General features: G+C 39.1%; 1 protein-coding gene across 1 annotated transcript; it reads right to left on the bottom strand.

Moving 5' to 3' along the window:
* Window positions 1–3,545: 3,545 nt before the first annotated feature.
* On the bottom strand, window positions 3,546–4,748 carry LOC138891617 (uncharacterized). The gene is made up of 2 exons (XM_070175226.1): window positions 4,476–4,748; window positions 3,546–4,286 (listed from the first exon to the last, which is right to left on the bottom strand). Exons 1-2 carry the CDS (start codon window positions 4,746–4,748, stop codon window positions 3,546–3,548), a joined length of 1,014 nt encoding a protein of 337 aa, XP_070031327.1.
* Window positions 4,749–12,419: the final 7,671 nt, after the last annotated feature.

Genomic DNA, 12,419 nt, shown 5'->3' with positions numbered 1-12,419 from the left:
AAAATTAAAGCCTTATTTGGAAAAGGTAATAATGCCAAGTAAATCTCTAAGGATTTTAAAACTATCCTCTAGAAGAATCTTAGTGAAAATATCAGCTAATTGATATTCCGTGTTAACAAAAGATAATTCAATGTTGCCCTTAAGAACATGGTCTCTAATGGAATGATGCTTGATATCTATATGCTTTGCTCTAGAATGATGCACATGATATTTTGAAAGACATATAGAACTAGAATTATCACATAAAATTTTAACACGCTAAAATGAAAGATCATAATCAGTTAATTGACTAGTCATCCAAATTAGTTGAGCATAACATTACCCAGTGGTAATTTATTCATCTTCAGTTGTATACAGTGCAATTGATCTCTGTTTCTTATTGTTCCAGCAAATAAGTCATTTGTCAAGCAATTGACAAGTTCCACTTGTACTTTTCCTGCCATCTTTATCACTAGCATGGTCTGCATCTGAAAAATCTTCAAGCTAAAAATTGCTAAGGCATGGATAGCATAATCCATGTGAAGTAGTTCTAATAAGGATTCTAATAATTCGCTTCATGGCAATTAAATGTGACTCTTTTGGAGCTGCTTGGAACCTGACACATCTCCATACACTAAACATTATGTCAGGATGACTAGCAGTTAAATAGAGTAGAGATCCAATCATTCCACGATATTTTGATTCATCTATTGATTTTACTTGTTCATCTTTGTCAAGAGATATAGCTGGACTCATGGGAATCCCAATTGCCTTGGCATTGTCCATTCTGAATTTTTGTATTAGCTCATATGTGTACTTTGTCTGACAAATAAAGATCCTTTCATCGGATTGATGAATTTGGAGTCCAAGGAAGAAAGTTAATTCTCCCATCATGCTCCTTTAAAACTCATTTTTCATGAGATGTGAAAATTCCTTGCATAAATTAGGGTTAGCACTTCCAAATATAATATTATCAACCTAAATTTGAATAATGAGCTTTACAGAAGATGATCTTTTGATAAAAAGAGGTGTCAATCTTACCTCTTGAAAATTTATGACTAACCAAAAATGAGCTTAGTCTTTCATACCAAGCTCTAGGTGATTGTTTTAGCCCATAGAGAGCCTTAGTCAACTTAAACACGTGATAAGGAAACTGTGAGTTTTTAAAACTAGGAGGTTGTTTAACATAAGTCTCCTCATAAATGAAGCCATTTAAAAATACATTTTTAACATCCATTTGAAATAGTTGAAATCCTTTAAAAGAATCATATGCTAAAAATATACGAATTGATTCTAACCGTGCTACCAGAGCGAAGGTTTTATCATAGTCGACTCCTTCCTATTGAGAGTAACCCTGAGCAATTAGTCGTTCTTTGTTTCGGATAACTTTACCTTCTTCATTCAGTTTGTTCTTGAATACCCATTTGGTTACTATGATTGTTGCATTTGCTGATTTGGGAACCAATGTCCAAACTTGATTTTTATCAAATTGATCAAGTTCTTCTTGCATGGCCTGTACCCAACTTGAGTCTTTCAAGGCTTCGTCAACTTTCTTTGGCTTTATTTGAGATATGAGTGCGCTGTTGGACTTTTTATTTAAAGATCCACTTGTTTTCATTCCATCAGTTGGATTTCCAATGATGAACTTCTGAGGGTATTCTGGTTCGCTTCTCCACTCGTTAGGTACTACTTCATACGTTGATTAGTCGACTCATTCTGAAGTTGATCATACTCACTGATGTCTTCATTAGTCGACTATGAGGTTTCAGCCGTATTGTCAGTAGTCTCTATTGAAGTCTTCTGTTCACTGATCTTTGGCTAATTTCTGTTGATATCTTCATCACCTGTAAAATCTCCTTTCTCGGCCATAGACTTATTATCATCAAAAATAACATAAATTGATTCATCTACGCATAGGGTACGCTTATTATAAATTCTAAAAGATCTATTGTTATTCGAGTAGCAGAGAAATATACCTTCATCACTCCTTAGGTCAAACTTACCAAGATTGTCCTTGCCATTGTTGTGGACAAAGTATTTTCTTCCAAAAGGATGAAACTATCCAATATTGGGTTTCTTACCTTTCCATAATTCATATGGAGTCTTCTTCAAAATAGGTCAAATTAAACACTTGTTGAGAATGTGACAAGCTGTGCTAACTGCTTCTTCCCATAAATAATTTGGGAGAGAATGTTCTAGTATCATGGTTCTTTCCATATCTTGCAGAGTTCTGTTCTTATGTTCAACAACTCCATTTTGCTGTGGTGACCTAGGTGCTGAGAAATTATGAGTGTATCCTTGACCATTGCAGAAATCTTCAAAAGCTCTACTTTTAAATTCTCCTCCGTGATCACTTTTAATAGTTATTATAAGATGCCCCTTTTCTCGTTCAATTATTTTACAGAAAATCTCAAAGTTTTTTTATGCCCCTTTTCTCGTTCAATTCTTTTACAGAAAATCTCTAAGTTTTTCAATGCTTCATCTTTATGAGATAAGAAAATCACCCACATAAAACACGAGTAATCATCAACAATAACAAAAGTATATCATTTACCTCCAATACTGGTAGTTCTAGTAGGTCCAAACATATCCACATTAAGCGATTGTAAAGGCTTGGTAGTAGACACAATGTCCTTGATTTTTAAAGAGTTTCTAGTTTGTTTACCAATTTGACATGCATCACATAGATGATTTCTAGAAACAATGAGCTTGGGAAGACCAATAACTAAATCATGCTTGGAGAGCTTTTCAATTAGATGCATGCTTGCATGACCAAGTTTTTTATGCCAGAGCCATGGATTATCATATACGGATGCTAAACAAATATGGATATCTATATTTTCAATGCCATCAAGAATGTCGACGTTTCCATACTTTTTACCAGGGAGAATAATCTTACCTGCCTCGTCTTCAATAGCACATCCTGTTTTCTTGAATTTAACTTCGTACCCCGAATCACAAAGTTGACTTATACTTAGAGGATTGTAATTGAGTCCATCCACTAGATATACCTCTCTAATTTCGCAATTATTGCTGAATGGAACTGTTCTAGTACCAACTATCTTTTCTCTTGAATCATCTCCAAATTTGACATTTCCTCCATTTATTTTTGTGACTTTTTTTAATAGATTTTTGTCACCCGTCATGTGACTGGAACACGCACAGTCTAAATATAATTTTCCTTTGTGATTCTTTCTATGGTGTTCCTGCAAAATAGAAATTATGACCTTCTTTTAGGTACCCAAGTTGCTTGGGTCCTTGTTGGTCAGTTTTACTAGAATTAGGTTTGTTTTTGTATTTCCAAATCCACCCTGAAATATTTGATTTATGAAATCTACAAAATGAGTATTTATGACCAACTTTGTTACAGTAATGACAAAGAGGGGTTGATCCAATTTTCGATCTCCAACTTGTGTTAATACTTGCGAACTCAGTTCTAGCCAGTCCTTTTTTCCAGTTGACTTGTAAGTCGCATGGTTAGATTTGACAGAACTGTGACTGGTGGACTTGCACATGCCATTAAGTTGCATTTGCAATTCCTGAACTTCATCTTGAAGTACATCTTTTTATATTTCACAGACTTCAAGCTTAAGTTCCCAGTCCTTCTTTTCCCTATTGAGTCTCCTTAGTTCATTCAACATTCTTTGAGACTCCTTCAAGGTAAGGTCAAGACTATCCTGTATTTCATTACATCTATCATAGTTATAGGATCTTACCTCGCTTCTTTCACCTAGTGTCATGAAGCAATTCTCAGTATCTTCCTTGCATTCATCGTCTGATGCATCTTCATCAGTCCAACAACCAGAGTATTTGTTCATGTTGTTTTCCAAGATGGTCATGAAATACATATTTGCTATTTCTTCGTGTTCTGAATTGTCTTCATTACTCCATCTTCTGAAGGATTTGTTTTTATTGAATCCCTTGGATACTTTTCTTTTAAGATCTGGGCATTCAGCTTGAACATGCACATACCTTCCACACTCATAACACTTTCCATCATTCTTGTCTTGTTCATTGTATTTCCTGGTTCGCTTGGATGGCATCCTTCCCCTTCTTGTGTTTATATACCTTCTCATCAATCCATCCATGTTTCTTGATACCATGGTAATTTCTTCTTCAAGAGATTCTGGGTTGCTATCAGTATCATTTTCAGGTCCTTCTGTTGTAGTTTTGAAGGCAACTGCTTTCTTCTTTTCTTCCTGATATGTTTTCTTGAGATGGGTTTTCTCAAATGCTATAAGATCTCCTCGTAATTCACCATATGAAAGTTTGTTTAGATCTTGAGATTCGAGTGCGACTATTTTTCTCTACCAAATGGTAGGTAAACTCCTTAGAATTGTTTGAATTTGATTACTATTTGAATAGGGTTTACCGAAGGCTTTTAGATCGCCAATAATTTTGCTGAATGTTGAAAATATTTCCTCAATGGATTCTCCTTATTTCATCTGGAAGAGTTCATAATCATGAACCAACATATTTATCCGAGTTTCTTTTACTTTGCTGGCTCCTTCATAAGTGACTTCCAGTTCGTCCCACATTTCTTTAGCTGTATCACAGCTTAAACTTTTCTCATACTCTTCTTCACTTATAGCATCATAGAGAAAGTTTCGTGCTTTATTATTAACTTGAACAACCACCATTTTTTCGTCTGTGTATTCATCTATATCTTCAGGATCAGCGGGTGGTTGATCTGCTGTTGGTAGTGGATAGTTTTCCTTTTTGATAACGCACCATACTTTGACATCATAGGATTTTATATAAATTTCCATTCATATTTTTCAGTGAGAAAAGTGTTGTCCATTGAAATATGGTAGACTGACTTGCAACGTTCTTTCTTGAAAGAGTGCTCCAATAATTATTTGATTTTCCATGATCTTTTCTCACAAGTTGTTAAGCAGAAAGTGTGAGACTAGCTCTGATACCAATTGAAAGTGGAAGAGGGGGGATTGTAATTTTTCTTTCTTTTGCGTGGTAGTCGATTAACTTGCGTTCTAGTCAACTGGGTTTTTCAAAACTAAATATAAGAAAGTAAATGACACTGAATGTTTTATACTGGTTCGGATTCAGAGTGAATCCTATGTCAGTCCCCTTGGGCTGCAATGGTGATCTCTTTCATGTATGAAGTGGCTTAGTACAAATGATTTGATGTTGTTATACACCAACAACTTTTGGTCACTTTGTTCTTCTCTCTTATAGTCGATACAATGCCTCACCAGTGTTCTTTTCTGTCTCTCGTCTCTTCTTACTTATACAAAATATCTATAGCAGACTACAATGCTTTTTTGAAGTAGAACAAAGAGATTGAAATTGGTTTGATCAAAGTATGTCCATCCTTGGCATCTTCTGTAGAATATATATATGGCGAGTTGGTCTTCATTCTTCATGGCGTGATAGTGTAATGATTGAACGGCAACCCAAGGGAGTTGATTTTCATAATCAATGAAGATGATTTTATTCTAGAAATAGAATGGACTTTTTCTTTCGTTGCTTCCTTCATTTCCTTTTCCTTGCGATCCATTGAGAAGAATATTCTTAGAATATCTTCTGTGTAGATGAATGATCTTCTACATTGGTTGATTGATGCCTTCCGTAAATGGTTGATTCAAATATTCACATGATTAATCTTCTATATTGATTGATTGACCACCTTATGTTGATTGATTGATGCCTTCCGTAAATGGTTGATTCGTATATTCAATTTTCATAGAACGCGCGGTCACAGCAGTTGTTACTCCTTGATTCTTGCCTTTGGATCTTGACTTGCACGTTTGCCTCCTTGATTGGTGTTTTCTGTTAAAATCTTTCCCATTCTTATGACATCCTTTGGGATTGGTTTCATGCAAGTAGAATTAAGTTATTGTCTATCATTAAAATCCATATCTGACAGTTACTGCATTGTACAATGATGTGGATAATCATATTCACAAATTTGCCTACATTTGTTTGATTAAATGCCTTAGATAATATTTTTAATCTATAACATTCCCAATTGTTTATTCATTTAAAATATGAACTAGATTATGTCTTGGAGTTGTTAATGCTTGAAATATCGAAGAGGAAATTTAAAATAATGCAGTAGGTTGAATTTAATAATTCCCTTATAAAAAAGGTTGATTCTTAATTAATTGCTTTTTCGCTAATGGATTTCAATAAATCTATCTGTTTGATCTTTTCCTTGTGCTTCAAAGTGATACATTAAGGATTTATACTTTAAGGATTTAGTTAAATTCTTTACAAGTTTCAAAGTGTTTAGCACTTTGTGGTTCTATTCTAGTTGATTTGTTAACTCAATCTTACTTTTGGACGATGTGCCATTGTGAACAAACCGCGCACTCTCTAAGATATGTTGATCATAGTGTCAACCCTAATACTTATGGTAGGCGCAGAGTAGCACTAAGAATAAAGCTTATGACGTATGGTGCCATCTTTTGCTTAGAAGCTTTAATGATTAAGTTCTTTTATGCTAAGTGGTTGGTGCCAAAGCACTAACAACTTGTTTGGATGGTTGTTATCTATTGTACAGTGTCGTATTATTACTGTAAATACCATTGAATGTTATTTAAATTTTATCGTATCGTGTAATTCATCATTACGTAACAAAAAAAAATCACTTAATGTAACGATGATTTGGTGTGGTCGCGGTGTTACTTTATTTTTTCCTCTCATCTTGCCATTCCTTATTAGTAAATAATCCTATTTTATCATTTTTCCTATCTTTTTATATAATAATTTTACCTCGTACCTTACGTTTTCTTTATAATATTGCATGTTTATTTTTCATATTGTTGGTGCTTGACATAATCAAACGACGGCAAACAATACAATCTATCCAAATATTATATACATCAAAATGATACAGTACAATACAATACAATATGATACGATATATTATGAAACGATACATAATAACCGTCTAAACAAGCTAGAAGTTTTCCTAATAATTCTGAAAGTTATTACAGAAATTTTGAAATCTTAGCTGAGGACTGCATGTAGTTGCTTGTAACGACCCGACCAGTCGTTTTGAGTATTTTAACCTCGTTCCCCCATTTACTGCTCAATTTATACTTTAAAGTTATTTTATGACTTACCGGGTTAGTGGGTTCGGGTCCGGAAGGAATTCGGAGTGAAATGAGACACTTAGTCACATAATTAAAAATTTAAGTTAGAAAAGTGGACCGGATATGGACCTATGTGTAAACGATCTCGGATTTGAATTTTGATGATTTTCATAGCTCCGTATGGTGATTTTGGACTTAGGAGCGTGTCCGAAAACCTTTTGGAAGTCCGTAGTGGAATTAGGCTTGAAATGCCGAAAGTTGAATTTTTGGGAAGTTTGACCGGGGGGTTGACTTTTTTATATCGGGGTCGGAATTTGATTCTGAAAATTGAAATACCTCCGTTATGTTATTTATGACTTGTACGCAAAATTTGAGGTAAATCGGATGTGATTTGATAGGTTCCAGAGTCGTTTGTAGAAATTAGAAATTTCAAAGTTCAATAAGCTTGAATTGAATTTAGCGTTGTTTTTGAGGTAATTTGAGGATTCGACTAAGTTCGTATGATGTTTTAGAGGCAGAGCAGCTCAGACTTGAGAGGTACACGAAGTACCACCCACCTACTTTCAGCGGACTAGCTTCAGATGATGCTCTGCGTTTTCTTGACGAGTGTCATCGCATTCTCCGAACTATGGGCATTGTGGAGACGAGGGGTTTCTTTCACCGCTTTCCAGGTAAGGGGAGCAGCATATCAGTGGTGGTGTACCTATGAGCTGAGTAGTAAGGACGAGGCAGCCTCACTCACTTGGACTCAGTTTTTAGAGATGTACTTGGGTGAGTCTGTTCCTTAGAGCCTCAGGGACGCTTGGCGCGCAGAGTTTGAGCAGCTGCGTCAAGGTGCTATGACTGTGTCGGAGTATGCAGTCCGTTTCAGTGAGTTAGCTCGCCATGCACCGGCTCTGGTTGCTACAGTCAGAGAGAGGGTTCGTCGCTTCATTGAGGGACTCCACCCCAGTATTCAGACCAGCATGGCCAGGGAGTTGGAGATGGACATCACTTATCAGCAAGCAGTGAGCATTTCCAAGAGATTGGATGGCATGTTTGCCCGGGACAGAGAGGAGAGAGAGGCCAAGAAGTCTCGAGAGACTGGTCATCATTCAGGAGCTCGTGCACCAGCAGCACGCTATGGTAGGAGTTTTGTGAGTTGCCCTGTTCATTCATCCCTTCCAGCAGCCAGCAGTGTTCCAGCTCCTCCTAGACCTCAGGAGCCCTATTATGCACCGATAGTATCCAGCGTGCCTCCTACTCGAGGTGCTATTACCGGCCATTCCAGCAGGGAAGGTCTGAGTCAGTCTCAGCTGTCGCGTCCTCCGAAAGGTTATTTTAAGTTTGGCGACACTCGTCACCTGGTTAGAGATTGCCCCAGAGCCAGGAGGGGTGCACCTCCACATACTTATCAGCCTCCACGTGCTCCATCGGGTCCTCCGGCCATTCTCCCAGCACCAGCTGCCACCCCACCTCCTCAGCCAGCTTGAGGTTGAGGTCGCCCTAGAGGGGGAGGCCATGCCAGGTGCTATGCCCTTCCAGCTCGTTCAGAGGTCGTTGCTTCAGATTCAGTCATCACAGGTATCGTCCCTGTCTCTCATAGGGATGCATCAATATTATTTGACCCAAGCTCTACGTATTCATATGTGTCTTCTTATTTTGCTCCACATTTGGGGACATCTCGGGATTCTTTGAGTTCCCCTATTTATGTATCTACTCCCCAGGGAGATTCTCTCATTGTGGACCGCGTATATCGGTCGTGTTTGATTGCTCTTAGTGGTTTTGAGACCAGAGCCGATTTGTTATTACTCAGTATGCTAGATTTTGATGTTATCTTGGGCATGGACTGGTTGTCGCCTCATTATGCTATTCTTGATTTTCACGCTAAGACCGTAATGCTGACTATGCCAGGCTTGCCGAGATTAGAGTTGAGAGGTACCTTAGAGTATACTCCCTGCTGGGTCATTTTATTTCTTAAGGCTCGGCGAATTGTTGAGAAGGGGTGTGATGTATATTTGGCCTATGTGAGAGATGTCAGTATTGAAATCCCTACAGTCGAGTCAGTTCCAGTAGTGAGGGACTTTCCAGATGTGTTTCTAGCTGATCTTCAGGTCATGCCGCCCGACAGAGATATTGATTTTGGCAATGATTTATTGTCGGGCACTCAACCCATTTCTATTCCTCCCTACAATATGGCTCCTCCTAAGTTGAAGGAGAAGTTGTAGGAGTTGCTTGATAAGGGTTTCATCAGGCCAGTGTATGACCTTGGGGTGCTCCGGTCTTATTTGTAAATAAGAAGGATGGTTCTATGCGTATATGTATTGATTATCGGCTGTTGAACAAGGTTACAGTGAATAACAGGTATCCATTGCCTCGTATTGATGACTTATTTGATCAGTTACAGGGAGCCAGAGTGTTCTCCAAGATTGACTTACGTTCAGGTTATCATCAGTTGAGTCCGATATTCCGAAGACTGCTTTCAGGACCAGATAAGGTCACTATGAGTTTCTTGTCATGTCATTTGGGTTAACCAATGCCCCAACAGCCTTTATGCATTTTATGCACAGTGTATTCCAGCCTTATCTTGATTCCTTCGTCATTGTGTTTATTGACGACATCCTGGTATATTCCCGGTCTAGGGAAGATCATGAGCATCACCTGCGGACCGTGCTTCAGACTTTGAGGGAAAAGAAATTGTATGCAAAATTTTCTAAGTGTGAATTTTGGCTTGATTCAGTGGCATTCTTGGGCATAGTGTCTTGTGATGGGATCAAGGTAGATCCGAAGAAGGTGGAGGTAGTGCAGAGTTGGCCTAGATTGTCATCAGCTACGGAGATCCGCATTTTCCTTGGTTTAGCGGGGTATTACTGTCGCTTTGTGGAGGAATTTTCATTTATTGCGGCACCTATGACCAGATTGACCTAGAAGGGTGCTCCATTCAGGTGGATTGAGGATTGGAGGAGAGCGTTCAGAAGCTCAAGATAGCTTTGACTACATCCCCAATATTAGTATTGCCTACAGGTTCGGGGTCCTACACTGTCTATTGGGATTCCTCGAGGATTGGCCTTGGAGCGGTATTGATGCAAGACGGAAGGGTGATTGCCTACGCGTCTAGGCAGTTGAAGGTGCATGAGAAGAATTATCCGGTTCATGATCTCGAGTTAGCAGCTATTGTTCACGCCCTGAGGATCTGGCTTCATTATTTGTATGGTGTTCCCTGTGAGATTTACACTAATCACCGGAGTTTGCAGCACTTGTTCAGGAAGAAGGACCTTAATTTGTGTTAGCGGAGGTGGTTGGAGCTACTTAAAGACTATGATATCACTATATTATATCAGCGGAGGTGGTGGATGTTCAGGCCTTAGCCAGTCAGTTCATGAGGTTGGATATTTCAGAGCCTAGCCGGGTATTAGCTTGTGTGGTTGCTTGGTCTTCTCTTTATGACCGTATCATAGAGCACCAGTATGATGATCCTCATCTTCTAGTTCTTCAGGACAGGGTCCGGCGAGGTGATGCCAGCAATGTGACTATAGGTGATGATGGTGTGATGAAGATGCAGGGTTGGATCTATGTGCCCAATGTAAATGGGCTTCGGGAGTTGATTCTCAAGGAAGCCCACAGCTCGCGGTACTCCATTCATCCCGATGCCGCGAAGATGTACCAGGATTTGAGACATCACTACTGGTGGAGGAGGATGAAGAAGGATATAGTTGGGTTTGTAGCCAAGTGTCTCAACCGTTAGCAGGTCAAATATGAGCACCAGAGACCGGGTGGATTACTTCAGAGGTTAGAGATCCCATAGTGGAAGTGGGAGCGGATCACCATGGACTTTCTAGTTGGACTTCCATGGACTTTGAAAAGTTTCGATGCTATTTGGGTGATCATGATCGGCTGACCAAGTTAGCTCATTTTATTCCAGTGTTGACCACTTATTCTTCTGAGAGGTTGGCTGAGATTTATATCAGAGAAATTGTCCGCCTTCATGGTATTACAATATCCATAATTTCAGACAGAGGTACGCAGTTTACATCACGGTTTTGGAGAGTCGTACAGCAGGAGTTAGGTACTAGGGTGGATTTGAGCATAGCCTTTCACCCTTAGACGGACGGGAAGACCGAGCGCACAATTCAGATTCTTAAGGATATGCTCTATGCCTGTGTGATGGAGTTCGGAGGGTCATGGGACCAATACTTGCCACTTGTAGAGTTTGCCTACAACAACAGTTACCAGTCCAGCATTCAGATGGCACCGTATGAGGCTTTGTATGGTAGGCGGTGCCGGTCCCTAGTGGGATGGTTTGAGCCGGGCGAGGCCCGATTGTTGGGTACATATTTGGTCCAGGATGCCCTAGATAAGGTGAAGGTGATTCAGGAGAGACTTCGCACAGACTAGAAAAGCATGCTTACGTGTTTTAACTACCTATTTGACATTCTGTGCGCCATGCTTAGTTAAATCCCTATTTTCCTTATATGTGTTCAGTATACACTTTATAACTCGATGTCATACCTGCCATTTCATCTTGCGTTGTATATTTAGATTGGGACTACGGACGTATTCCGGGAGATCCCCCAACACTGCATATTTACTTTGGGACTACGGACGTATCCCAGGAGATCCCCCAGCACTGCATATTTACTTTGGGACTATGGAAGTATTCTGGGAGATCCCCTAGCACTGCATATTTACTTTGGGACTACGGACGTATTCCGGGAGATCTCCCAGCACTGCATATTTACTTTGGGACTATGGACGTATTCTGGGAGATCCCCCTGTACTGCATATTAATTCGGAACTACGAGACGGTATCCCGGGAGATTTCTCACTGAGTTTACCTTGTTCTCAGCCGAGGGCTCCCTTAACTGTTAAATTTTTGAGAATTTATTTAATTGTGTTACCGTAAATTTTACTTATATCTTTTACTGTTTAATTTATATATTTACTCTGGTAGGGCCTTGACCTGACCTCGTCACTACTCAACCGAGGTTAGGCTTGGCACTTACTGGGTACTATTATGGTGTACTCATGCCCTTCCCTGTACATATTTTCGTGTGCAGATCCAGGTGCGAGCTATCAGCCTCGGGTTTAGTGCATGCTACTGATTTTAGGAAACTTCAAGGTACTACTGCTTGCGTCCGCAGATCTTCGGAGTCCCCTTCTACTCCCTCGCCTAGAGACTTCCTTTATTATCTTCAGAATTTTGTATAGAGCTACATAGATAATAGCAGCATGTGACTTAGTGATATTCCGGGTCTTGAAAAATTATTTTATATATGCCGAGTGGTACTACTCTTGGCTATTCACAATATACTATTTATCTTTAAAATATTGTGTTTTCTTTATATTTTTCGTAATATTAGGCTTACCTAGTCGTAAAGACTAGGTGCCATCACGACGCCTTAC

This window comes from Nicotiana tomentosiformis, chromosome 1, assembly GCF_000390325.3.
Source record: "Nicotiana tomentosiformis chromosome 1, ASM39032v3, whole genome shotgun sequence".
In the NCBI taxonomy this organism is placed as follows: domain Eukaryota; kingdom Viridiplantae; phylum Streptophyta; class Magnoliopsida; order Solanales; family Solanaceae; genus Nicotiana; species Nicotiana tomentosiformis.
Note: the sequence above shows the minus strand (reverse complement) of the source record. Positions and strands in the feature narration are given on the sequence as shown.

What these genes read in the sequence shown, in the direction of transcription:
- LOC138891617 (XM_070175226.1), bottom strand. Translation starts at nt 4,748, where the DNA reads ATGGAAATTTATATAAAATCCTATGATGTCAAAGTATGGTGCGTTATC. An exon ending in CTTATGAAGGAGCCAGCAAA is followed by an intron (nt 4,287 to 4,475) that starts GTAAAAGAAACT and finishes ACCATTTGGTAG; the next exon opens with AGAAAAATAGTCGCACTCGA.